Genomic DNA, 13,573 nt, shown 5'->3' on the forward strand with positions numbered 1-13,573 from the left:
ATTACGATATGCAAGATAATCTAAGGAGAATTTCAAATGCAGGACTCAGAGTCAACAAGAGAGTGGATATTCAGTTGTATACAGATAGCGAGAATATGAGATGCTTTGCGAGCTATCTACAGCCCATAGCCAGCGTATTTCTGCTGCTGAGTACAGATAGATCAGCAGTGATGATGAACAAGAAGACCTCTGGCAAAAATTAACTGAGCAGGTCCACTCTCCTGAAATGTCCCTTCACTGACAATGGAGGCAATAAGTTACTTCAACAAGAGAGGAAAAATATATTAATCGTTAGTCATTCACAGACACAGCCATGTGTGATATTATGGTCATTATCCCTAAGCATGAATATTTCACGATTATTATTAGAGATGTGATGTGAAATGCTTACAATTAAGAATTGAAACCAAATTGCAGATTCAGTTTTTTTTAGAATTCACCTCTACATACAATGGTATTCCGAATGTTATTACTAATTTGTTCATTTTAATATCTCCAATTTAAAAGAATAGCCTATATAAATATCTTATAAAACTAACTTGACTGAAAAGAACATAAAAAAAAAAATGCATTTTTAAAAATAGTTTCCAACGAGGTCGCTATTTGTCAATTCATTCATGAGTGGATATGAAGAAGGAAAAAAACCAAGAGTTATTATTCCTTGACAGAAAGGAAGAGTAATGACAATTTGACTTCACTGACACAGCCACAACCTTGACTAGGATGATAAGAGGGTTTAACCAAATGAAGTGATGCAGCTTAAAAAAAAAAAAAAGACTTATGCTGATGACTGGTTGGAAAACAAAGTGATCTACTTGAAGGACTTAATTGGCACCCTTTAAGGAAATACTCTTTATAAAAAAATTTTTTTTAATTTCCAATTAGCGCTTCTGAGTAAAAATTTTTTAATTTTTTGGTAGTGTAAGACAGTTACGAAAAAATTCTAGCAAACTGAAATTTGCACTGAAGATAATTCTAAGAATTAATATAAGACAAACATTCTATCAACCTTTAATGCTGCCTATAAGTATTTTATATAGGGGCAAAAATAACATCACTTTATAACAGTATGCAGGCACCTCTTGATAGTTGTAAGTGGAAACTCTTAGCTCAAAGTTGGATGATAAATACTATCTTTGTAGTTAATAATTTCTTTCTTAGATACAAAGCAAGTTTAGTAGTAGAGAAATATAGTTGAGTCAATCTCAGCATATTTCTGTTATTTATTTTTTTAACCAACATAGATTTTTTTCAAGTTCATTACATTTTATGGCCAAATTAAATATTTTGTTCAAAATAAACACCAGTTTTAAAGATGGAATGAAGAAAACAAACTACAAATACTGTTCATGTCCTCTTGAGTATAAATGAAGACAAAATTAAAAACATAAATAAAATAATTAGTGTTGGACCATTTCTCCACACAATGAGATGATAAAATTATACTTTACTACTAACTTACACTTTGCTGGAAATTTTCCCAGTAACTTTTTTTTTTCCACAATATATATTTTTTGTATTGTTCCCCATTAATGTTTGTTTTTTTTTAATATTTTTAAAATTTTTTTTTTCTTTTATACTAAATAAACAAATATTATTCCTAACAACTGGACTTGAAAAAACTTCAGGTTAAAAAAATATTTGAGAGAAAACTCACCGGGTGTTTAATATCTATAGATAAAAACGAAACACATAATTGACATGCATGGCAAAGACTAATTCGAATAGCCAATGTTGTCACACATGAAAGGAAAGGGATGGGGGAAAGCTGGAACCAATAGAAAAGCAACAAGCATGTGAGGAAGCTAGCTATATGGTAATTGCAGACAAGACAAGCTGTGGAGTTGGTTAAACAAAACAGTAACCAAATCTCAATAATTTCCAAAAAAAAAACAAAAATGTAAGTTAAAAGTAAGCCCTGATTCTTATTGGTTAAAGAAACAACAACGAAAAAAAAAAAACTTGATTTCCTAATAAGAAGAGTTAAATAGATATTCATGCCCTAGCAAAAGTCATAAAGTTATGTTAAATGGTTATGATAGACAATTGAAACTTGGTCAGATTCAAATCCCCTGGATGTACTATTGAACCAAGGTTGTAGTAACTAAGAGTATATTATAAATGCATGAAGCAAAGCATTTTGACATAACAAAAGCTGTGTGTGCTTTCAGTGAACAGGCAATGTAACAAAGTAGTTGAAACTGGAACTAAAAACCAAATTCAGTTTGCAGAGGAGAGAACATAGTGTCATATTACACAGAACTCGCTCACACCATAACAATAAGGCTTATCTCTTCAAGAAACAAAAAAAAAAGGAAAAAGAAAAGAAAAAAAACATGAGAAAAGAAACAAATGACTTTTTTTTTTTTTTATCAATATAAATATTGATGTACCCTAATAGTCAGTCTGCTGAAGAACAAGATTACAAGATTATATGTAATGCCCAATATGTAAACCAAATAAATTGATCTGAATAGAACAACCATGTAGATATACCTAAATGTGTGTGTGTGTGTGTGTATAAAATGCATTATGTATACGTGTATATATACACAAACACAAATGTGTATGTATGTGTGTATATATATATATATATATATATATATATATATATATATATAAGTGTACATACACAGACGAAAAGTCCTATAAATAAGGCAGAGTATAAACTAAAATGGTGACTTATTTATAGGACACATGGTATATGTGCATGTGAGGGCATAAAATAAAATAAATATGTTAATATTTTGATTGCAAATTGAAGTTTAGAAAGGCCTAATGTTAACATGTATGTGTACATGTGTAAAGTTTTTGTTTTATGTTGTACAAAAACATAAATGCTCAATACTCCTTTGTGTTAAAAGAGTGTGTGTGTGTGTGTGTGTGTAGCAATAGTAGTTTCATTTGGTTTATACAAGTAACAAATTCATCAAACAGCAAAGAAAAATGTTCTGCTGATAGATACAAAACCATACAGAAACACAAGAACAAATGGATTTTTGTACCAAGATGGAAGAAGAGGGGAGGAGAAATAACAAAGAGGGTAAAAAATAAAACAATGATGAAACATCTTAAAACTAGATTTTTGCAATTGTACACCTGTTCCTATTAATGACTGAAATGCTTCACTATGTGGCATTTTTCCTCGATTGCTTGATACAAATTGTCTATGGTAATTAGAAGTGGCTCTGAAGCTTTATTTTTCATTTTTATTTAGTATAGTTTCATATAATTTTCCTTTGTTTACAGTATTTTGCTGTGGACATTTTAACCACCCACTACATTTTTATTATTATACCTTAAAAGAAAAATCTTCAATTTTTTTTGTTTTAAATATCAGCTTAAGTATCAATCAAAAGATTTTTGAAATTACAAAACGAAAATATTTTAATCATAAACCAATTTAGAGTAAGGATATTTACAAATGCAGTACATTTTTCTGCATACAAATCTAATTTGCATATTAAATATTTTGTTTGCATTTGTAATTATATTTTTGTCCTTTAAAATTTTTGAACAAAACAATGCTTTCAAGTGTAAAGAAAATATATGTATAATTAAAACTTAAACTGCAAACACAAAACATTTATATAGATAGAAACAAGTACTGCAGTTATAAATTATCTAACCCTAATCAGTTTTTGATTTTTAAAAATTAATTATTTTTCTGCAAATTCTGAATACCTGGTGTTCAAAGTATAAAAGACTGAAGAGTATAATAAAAAAATAGTTAGTGGTGTGGGAGTAATCCACACTGAAATGAATAAGTGCTTAAGTTTCTCAATAACAATATCTGTCCCTATATATTTGATCAATTGTGACCTTATAAGAAGCCAAAAAAATCGACGTAGTTATGTCCCTTTATTTGGATTCCTTGGTTACCCATATTTGAACTCTAAGCTTTAAAACTGTACTGAATTCACCACACACACACATGTCAAGCACAAAATACTGACATATATTATGTATCAATGGAAAAGAGTGTGATATTAGTTTTTGCTTATCCCCAAAGCCAGCTATGACTGAGGAGATATATGTATGGTCAATGCATATCTATCTAATCTTTTTGTAGTTGTATACTCAGAGTATTCTCTCCAATATGTCATTTTTGTTTAAGATAACAGTATGTGTTCGTGTGTGTGTATGTGTGGGTAAGCCTCATATTTATTACTGAACTGAAAACTCATTAAAAATGGATAGAAGTTTTGTAATAAATATTGATCCACCTGACAAAAAGATGTCATAAGGTCATTACAATTCTTAAACCTACATCGAGCTGTACAAGTTTGTCTCCAGGCAAAGTCGAGCATCTACGATCAGCAAATCAAGCAGATTGAAGGTTCATTTGCATATTCTTCAGTCTCTTGGACAGTACATTGAAGAAAAAAAGTCTTAGTAGACTGCAACTACATAGTGTCTCTCTCTTTCTCTCATTTTTATCCCACCATCTCAACTGTTCTCCATTAACATGTACTTTCAGATCTAATCAAGATTATTCCACTTCGGATACAAAAAAAAAAAAAGACAATGTTAAATGAAACGCTACTTGTTTGCTTTATAGGTTTTATTGTTGTTGGTGATGATGGTGTTGATGTCATAAAATTCTAATAATAATTCTCCAGTTTGAATGATAACAATATCTTTTATTTTATTATTTTAATAGTCCTCTTTTGGGTTTATTATAGCCTTTCAGAGATAAAATACTTCGACGACATACAAAACAAATGGGTTTAAAAAAAAACATAACCAAGCACAAGTGAACCAGCTTTACCTTGTTTGTTTGTTATCTAAAAATGTCAATTATCCCCAGTTACTCGTTGAATATGCTACGCTAACATCCCTGATAGAACTACAAATACACTAATTGATGGGAAGTGTCTCTCCGTTCCATCCCTCTTTCTTTTCTACAATTACAAAAGTAATAATAGAACAGGAAGAGGGAAACAAAACAAAGAGAGATAGGGAAGATATAAGGATGCAGAAAGAGGGGGGAAAAAAAGGGAGTAAGAAGGAAAAGAGAGAGAAAGAGAGATTTTTTTTTCTCTAGAGACAAATGAGGTAAGTTTTTCTTCAGGTAAAAAATACTGCCAAAAATAATGTTTTGTGTTTGCTTGTTTTTTGCTTCATTTGAACTAACAATGTGAAAGAAAACAGAAGAATGAAATGAAAAAAAAAAGAAAAATAAAAAAAAAAAAACGAAAGTGAAATAAAAATAAATGCATATATCACAGTCATCAAGAATGTTGAAGTTTATCAAAGATTTGAAGGTGCTGTGCCTTGGTTGCTGCTAACAATAAGATCAAGCATATATTCAAGGTGCTCAGAAGATATCTGATGAAAAACTTCCTGGTGAAATGGGACGTTGGGTAGCAACACTTTGAGAAAGGTCATTGTCTTTTGCTGCAAGGATAAGAGACACTTCTCTGGTGACTTACACAAACTTACTTTCATGTCCAGCAACATGGCTTGACCCTGTAAGGTATTAATGTTTATTTTATCCACACTGGTATTGTCTGCACCCATGGAACATAAAGAAGTGGGTAATGATGATGACGATGAAGACGACGACGAAGAAGATGATGATGATGATAATGATGAAGATGACAGAGGTAATGAAGTTTTTTCAGATGACACTGGTTTACCTGTCTCCACCAGAGAAATAGCTTCACTGATTAAAACGTCCACATCCTCTGAGTCAGTTCGAATAGACTCCAGAAATGGATACAGTTTTGGAAATAATACTGAAAACAGCAAATGTAACTTGTTACGCAATGAGATTAGTCTTAATGTATTCTGAACAAAAGGCTGGGAGTTACCAGGCAACTTATAAGCACACGACCGTGATCGCCGCCGCCTCTTTTTCTCTGGTGACGAAGACATACAGCATGGACACATACGCCTTCGCCGTATCCGAGGACCTTCCTGTTCGCAGTTGGTAAAATAGTTATAGGTATAAGACGGTCGTTTATTGGCCTTGCGTCGTGTCTCTTGCACTTTAGTAATTTTGTTTACGTGTTCTAGGGGGTCAACACTACAGTTGCTGCCACTGCTAAAGGCAGAGTCTTCAGAAAAACAACCCTGATGGGAGTTCTTGTCATAAGAATTACCAACAGGGTCGCTATCTAACTCGGATTTAAGTGTTTCAGAGTACATACTATGCTTTAAGCAATCAATGGACTGGTCAGCCAAGTTGACACAGATCTTAGAGTCAGTTGAATTTGCTACCTTCTCTTGATGCAATAAAAGGCTACCTGTGGTGGTCTTTGGACATTTTTTACTAGGGTCAACTGAGGATTCACTAGAGGCAACGTCATGTTTTTCATTCGCAACAGAAGTGTTTAGACGGTTTTTTACAGTCTCTGAGTTCTTAAACAGAGAGAATATATTTTTTTCTTCGGACTTCCAATGAACATCACCAGATTGTTGGTTTTCAGGAATGCAATGTTCATTTTCAGAAATGGAATTATTATTATTATTATTGGTGCAAGAAGATTTTTTAGAACAAGAATCAGGAATAATTAAGTTTTCAGGTAATTGACCATGTTGACATTTATCAGAACCTGGCTTGAAAACATCGCACAATCGCACATTTTTCAGAATGCGACGTTCCCCAGTGGATCCAGTAGACACAGGACATTCAAGAGGTTTACGCCAAAAGCGAACATACTTTCGCCTAACAAGGCTGCAGGCAAGTTGTTGTAGTGACTTACTATTTGCTGAGTTGAGGTTTTCTGCAGATATAGAGTGTGTTGAGTTATCATTACATTCATCATGGCTAACTTCCACGGAAGAATGGTCTTCCTCCATGTGTCCATTCAGTAATTTTTCTTTCAGTGTATTGTCAAGTATGCTGTCGCTGGATTGCGTCACAGAGAAAGGAGTGGGCGATTGTTCAGGTGAGTCAGCAGAATACACAAACAACTTCCGTTTAAATTCAGTGCTTGGAGACTTTTTCAACTGGGAGTATTTTTTAACAACTCGTTTACAAGTCAATTGTTTGGGTGAGGTCTTACAGGGCACACGGGTCAGTTTCTTGTGTATGCCCTCTGATAGTTGCCACTCATCAAAACACTCACTAAGACGTTTGATACAGACAGTGGGACGGGCAGAGTTTAGGACACTATTAAAAGGCCCCCGGATGGTAGAAGTTTCAACAGCCATCACTGATAAAGGAGATCTGTCAGAATTATGGCCACATACAGACTCCTTCAAAGCACAGCTAACATGTCGGCTAACTTCAGCAGTTAAAGAGTAAACATCATATCGAAGGTGTTCTCCAGATCTTTGTAATTTCGTTATCCAAATTGTAAGATACAGCACAGGACTATACAGAACCTGAAGGATCAGGTGTTCATGTGCAATACCATGTAGATATTGCACAAGATTGTAAAAAGATGAACAATTTTGTAGTGATTCGTTTGAGTTTGTAACTGGAACCAATAATGCTGCCACTTGTGCAAGCCAATGGAAACATGGCAACAGGAATTCATCAATAACAGAAGACAGATAAGCGAAATGGCAACAAGAATGTTGAGAAAGTTGTTTACAAGGCCATAAAGAGAAATGTTTTACACTTTGAATAGTCATATGAAGATGCAATCATGTCTAAAAAGACCTGAAAATAGAAAAAAAAAAGGAGAGGAATGTAAAACACCAATAGCAATAGAAAATAAAAACTTTATTTAGCAAACTAAATAAAGCTTAAACAAAATCAACAATTTTTTTTGTCATGGAAAAGAAGACTGTGTAAATTAATGTTCTTCCACCTTAGTATGTTATAGCTTACTTTCTGCACTATATATACATATATATATATATATATATATATATATATATATATATAATACTTTTGTGAAAAACAATACACACGTTGCTTGTTTTCACTTTTTCGAGATCAGTGAATAATTTCACTGGAAAAAGCTAAATATATATTTGCAAAGAAATATCTTTTGCATCGAAGGTCGGCGATTGTCGTACGCTGAGGACGGGAAAATACCCAGAAACTTGAGTCCGTACGTATCGCAGATCAAGATGGGAAAGATAACTTCCCTTTGCAAATATAGACAGGACACAGATGTGTGTCGATAGCCAGCTGGAGGAGATGTTCTCCTGGGGCTAAAAGCAACAGTAACATCCACCCTTAGGGGTCAGCCACATTTAAGTGGCAAATATAATACACAAGAGTTTACTCATTAATTTGATGCTAAAGTTTTGATCATAATTTTTTCTGTAAGCATTTGTGATGCTGTAACCTTCCTACACCTGGGTCACTGTGTCTAACTTTACTCTCTGTCTGGGCTCCCAAGCAATAAAGTAAACAATTGCATATACAGTTCAAGAGTAAGGATTTCTGGCAAACTAATCGACAGAATCTGCTGCATCTTTTTTTCTATGTGCCAGTAATCCAGCAGAGATGGCATTTAACTTATTCCCACTATAGCAGGAAAATGGCATGACTGGATTAACTTTCAATACAAGCAGAAGTGTGTGTATGCATGTGTGTGTTAAGCAATGCTCTACCCTTTGTCTTTTACTAGTTTCAGCCAGCACTGGTTTTTAACCAATTGTAGCAATCCCAGTATTTTTTATAGTTCTATATTTACTGATTGGTAAAGTTACCATTATGATTTAACACTGATTTTCTTACTAAGAAGATACCAACTAAACCAGGACTATAGTAAAAGACATTTATCCAATGCGCCACACAATGGGAATGAACCCAGAACCACTTGGTTACAAAGTGAACTTATTGACCACAGCCATGTTGGTATTAAAGTTATTTTGTAATATTTGTATTGCTTGTAGGTTCTGATAAGTTATAACATACTAACAAGTTATTCTTTACTACTTCTTCATTATACATTCCTTATGATTTCAAGAAAATCTTAGCATAGAGGTATGGCTATGTGGTTATGAAATTCATTTCATAAATTTGTGATTGGGTTCAATCCCACTGTACTGCACTTGAGGCACATGTCTTCTATTATGACTCAGAACTTTGTGATTCTAAAACTTAAACATTTGGCTATGTGTTTGATATCTTAATATAAAGTACTTTGTCTTTTAGAGCTGCAGCTGACATAAGTATCCATACTTTGTATCCTATAAGTACATATCATAATTACAGTCTTAACTAACTCATAATCACAATTACACTTAACTCACTTATAACCCAGCCCACGGAAAGTGGAATTTGGGAAATAGAAACTGCGCAAAAGCTGTTGCATGTGTTTACATCTAAAAGCTTGTGCTGTTTATGCCCTGTAACTTAGCTGTTCAGTAAACAGTGGTCAATGAAATAAGTTACATAAAAAGTTGGCTCAAAGACATTGCCTCAGTATGGGCACATTCCAGTAACAGGCTTTCAATGACAAGTGCTCCAGTTGTTCAACCAACAAAATTATCTATTCATTGGATTACTATGTAATCAGCCGAGTATTTCAGATGCTCAAACATCTGGTCATGAGAAATATTACTTTACTTGGAAAACAGGTAAGAGTTGGTGACAGGAAGGGCATCTTGCTGTGAAAAATCTGCCTCAACAAAATCTGATTGATGCAAGCATGGGAAAGTGGACATTAAAATAATATATGTATGTATGTATATATGTGGTGATATCACGTAAAAAGCATTCTGTACATTCTGTGAAGTGGTTGGAGTTAGGAAGAGCACCCAGCTGTTGAAACTATATCTAAAAAGAATATGGAACCTGGTGTGACTCCTGTCAAACTGTCCAACTCATGCCAGCATGGAAAACGGACATTAAATGATGATGATGAAACTCTTAACATAATCCTCAAGCAGAATCAATACGAAAGTATTACAAGGCTGGACCTTTCAGTTAGATTTCCAGTGCATTCAATGGGCTTCGGACAGCTTACATTCATCCCACCACTTTAGCAGAAAGCATATGCCCAAGGTGCCACACGGGGATCCAATACAGGACCCTGTAATTCTAAACAAACTTCTTTATCATTTAGCAACACACATACAATCTTAGGTAAAAGTAAATATTTTCTCTTTTAGAGCTGCAGCTGATGTAAGTGTCCACATTTTGATCCTGTCACAAGTGCATTTCACACTCACAGTCAACACTTAACATCCAGCCCACATAACTGTATATAGAAACCCACATCATGTTAAGTAACATTTGTACAGTGTAGCTGATGAGTGTTTCTCATTTCTTTATTGCCCACAAGGGGCTAAACATAGAGGGGACAAACGGGGACAGACAAGGGGATTAAGTCAATTACATTGACCCCGGTGCGTAACTGGTACTTAATTTATCATCACCCGAAAGGATGAAAGGCAAAGTCGACCTCGTTGGAATTTGAACTCAGAACCTAACAGCCGACGAAATACCGCTAAGCATTTCATCCAGCGTGCTAACATTTCTGCCAGTTCACCACCTGATGAGTGCTTCTGTCAAGTGAAATGCTTGAGTTGAAACTCATGTGATAGTAGATGTAAACTAACTAACTTTCAATACACCAAGATATTAAAAGTTCAAGAAACTCTTGCATTCCAGTTTCTAATGGGACTTGTTCATCTCTTGATCTTCAGTAGAAATTTTATGAAGTTACTGTGTGGGATTCTTTGTATATGTCATGCTATCAAATTATATACAATCTAAAACAGTTTAAATGTTGATCCACTTCTCGATTACACTAAAATATCTGGAAGTCAGCCAACTGCTTTTGTAGAATTTTGCTCGGAAAAGGTCTTATATGCACACAATTGTAGAAGAAACATTATACACGGTGGTGCACCAGCATGACCGCAGCCACTTGGCTGAAACACATAAATAAATAAATAAATATAAAAGGTGCAATCATTGCTATGTATTTAAGAAGTTTGCGTCTTAACCATGTTTCTGGGTTCAGTCCCACTGCATTGCACCTTGGGCCAACCAAAGTCTTATGAATGGATTTGGTTGATAGAAATTGAAAAGAAGCCTGTTGTGTATGTCTGTGTGAGAGAGAGAGAGAATGTTTGCATCCTCTTGTCTTGGTATCACATGATAATTGTAAATGGGTGTCACTGTCTTTCATTTTCAATATTCAAAGAGGACATGTCCAGCCATGGGGAAATATTACCTTGCTGGGAACACCTATGGGTAGGCAACAGAAAGGAAATCCAGTTGTAGAAAATTTACGTCAGTTATCTCCATCTGACCCATGCAAGGATGGAAAAGTGGACGTTAAAACAATGACAACGATTTTATATGTATATATATATATATATATATATATATATATATATATATATATATATATATATATAACCAGCCAAAATTGCAAAGATGATCTGGAACTCGACTGAGGATAGAAAACTTCAAATGACCCATCCTTGTTAACTTTGTATCGTCTGTTTGGATGTTTTTTTTGTCCCTTTTTTGTATCACTTGACTGTCTGGATGTTTTGCGTTCTTGTCCCATTTTTGTATTTTTTATATATAAATATATATATATATATATATACACACACACACATGATGCCTTTTGCTTTTAAACTCAGTGACTCATCATTACATAATACTAATAAAATTGTGGAACAGGTATCATAGGTAAGGTCCTAACGAGCTTAGTCAATGATAGTTTCAATTCCCAAGTGTGGACGTTTTACTTCATTTGACTGTGTGTATGGCAATACATAGAAGTGTGTAATGCCCTACACACATATAACGGGGTTCTGATATGAGAGTTCCAGTGTTTTGAGAAATGTGGAATTACCAGGTTCTCAGGTTTGCCCTGTCACAGAGTAGGAGCACCTGTGAATGTCCCAGCTAAGGGTTAATTAGCACGATTCACTAAGTGTGCGGGATCCCTACTTCTCGTTAGAACTTCCTTCTAAAAAAACGTCAAGTGCTATTTCTAGCAGTCTCAACCTCTGCTGTGCCACTGGCTTTATAGCTGATTGCCCTAAAAATGGATTCAGTGCTGTGCAACACTTTCTCCACTCACAACAGATTCACACACAAGGACTTCCTAGACATTTGCACAGACTTACTGGGTTGAGGAACTGGTCTTGCTCAGTCGCAAGTTGACGTCCACCATATGCATGCATGTACATCAGAAAGTAAAAGTATTTCAAATTTCATGTCAATTAAGGATTTTTCATTTGGATGAACCCTAATTCAAGCCCTCTCTCTCTCTCTCGCTCTCAATGAACATTCTCATCAAATCACACAAATCAAATTATCGAATCAGTATTAAAGAAAGAAAAGATAACGAATTAATTTTTTACCTTGGTGAATACCAAAGACGTTCAGAGCAGCAACAACACTGAAATTTAATTTCCTGTAAAAGGAAAGAGAGAAAAAAAGACAACCACATGAGAAGCAATTCAAATTTTAATCGGATATTTTTATCCGACGAAATAACGTGATGAAGAGGGAATGATTGACAGACAATATTAATTTAAGAGATATATGAACCACGTGGTATTCAATAATTATTGCATTAATAAAAATATATATATATATATATAACCTAATGTATGTCAGAGAAACAGAATTTATCCGTTACATGTTCAAGTTTAAAGACCAGTGAGGTGTCCCCATCGTAGATAGAACAAAATACAATCATTGGATATATGAGCGGTTTTCTTAGCATTCAATGAGATTGGTTTACAGCTGTTTGTCCATTCTTAATGCAGATAACGTGGACGCACACACACACACTATATATATATATATATATATATATATATATATATATATATATATATAGGTACTATTCATATATATATGAAATACATACGCATGCACGATACATATACACATAAGCACGTTTATACAAACACACACGATTCACTGATCTGTTAAAACACTGAAATAAGATTTCATTCACTTCCTCCGCCAGCATCCAAGTGTTTGCAACATTTCACGTGTTTGTCCCACCTAGTCCCACAGAATCCCGCTCTTGGACCAGTGTCATGCGTGGTCTTACCCAAATGCAGTAATTGCAGTCTCTATAGTAAGCTTTAAAAGCCCACCCGAGGCTACAATGTATATGTATATATATATATATATGGAAAGAGTAAGCAGAATATGAAAGGAAACCTTACCTAGACTGTGTAAATTTTCGGTAATGTTGGATGGGAAACTACGGAAAATGAAAGGTCTCCTTTGCGAAGTACCTGGAAGGATATGCAAAGAAGATTATTTACAGAAAATACCTTCAATATCTCGAATTGAAACATACAGAAATCATAACATTTCTAAAGAGAAATAAATAACTATACATATATATAAGCACCAAGGTAAACGGGATCGAAGGATGTGGACTTCTGTTGCGGTATATAAATAAAATTTAAATGAAAAAAAAATCCGAGCATCGTGATAGTACCGGGCTTCTATATACATATATATTTTTTTATAAATATCTATAATACTGCAGAAATTTAAACTCCTATAACATATATATATACATACATGAGTTCTTATTGATCGTCTTCTAGCAGGTGGTAATGAATGCCACGGCTGAAATTAGCCGTCATTTTAAAAATAAAAAGACACCTTCGTCATCATTAGAATAAATATTACAAAATGACGTTACTGTTCAAATCTGAA

At 34.1% G+C, this 13,573-nt stretch overlaps 1 protein-coding gene across 3 annotated transcripts in view; it reads right to left on the bottom strand.

Annotated features, from left to right (window-relative positions):
* Nucleotides 1-4,641: 4,641 nt before the first annotated feature.
* The window catches only part of LOC106884327 (uncharacterized), a 62,797-nt gene continuing 53,865 nt past the window's right edge, over nt 4,642-13,573 (bottom strand). For 2 of the 3 annotated variants that reach the window (XM_014935661.3, XM_052972357.2), the window contains exons 2-4: nt 13,069-13,140; nt 12,247-12,299; nt 4,642-7,615 (exon numbers count right to left, since the gene is read on the bottom strand). In XM_014935661.3, the coding sequence (XP_014791147.1) occupies nt 5,254-7,587 (2,334 nt within the window). In that variant the 5' untranslated portion in view covers nt 7,588-7,615; nt 12,247-12,299; nt 13,069-13,140 and the 3' untranslated portion in view covers nt 4,642-5,253. Of the gene's footprint in view, nt 7,616-12,246; nt 12,300-13,068; nt 13,141-13,435; nt 13,572-13,573 lie in introns of those variants that run through there. The other variant, XM_014935659.3, reaches the window with a different exon arrangement.

Source organism: Octopus bimaculoides, chromosome 13 (assembly GCF_046866305.1).
Source record: "Octopus bimaculoides isolate indiv1 chromosome 13, ASM4686630v1, whole genome shotgun sequence".
In the NCBI taxonomy this organism is placed as follows: domain Eukaryota; kingdom Metazoa; phylum Mollusca; class Cephalopoda; order Octopoda; family Octopodidae; genus Octopus; species Octopus bimaculoides.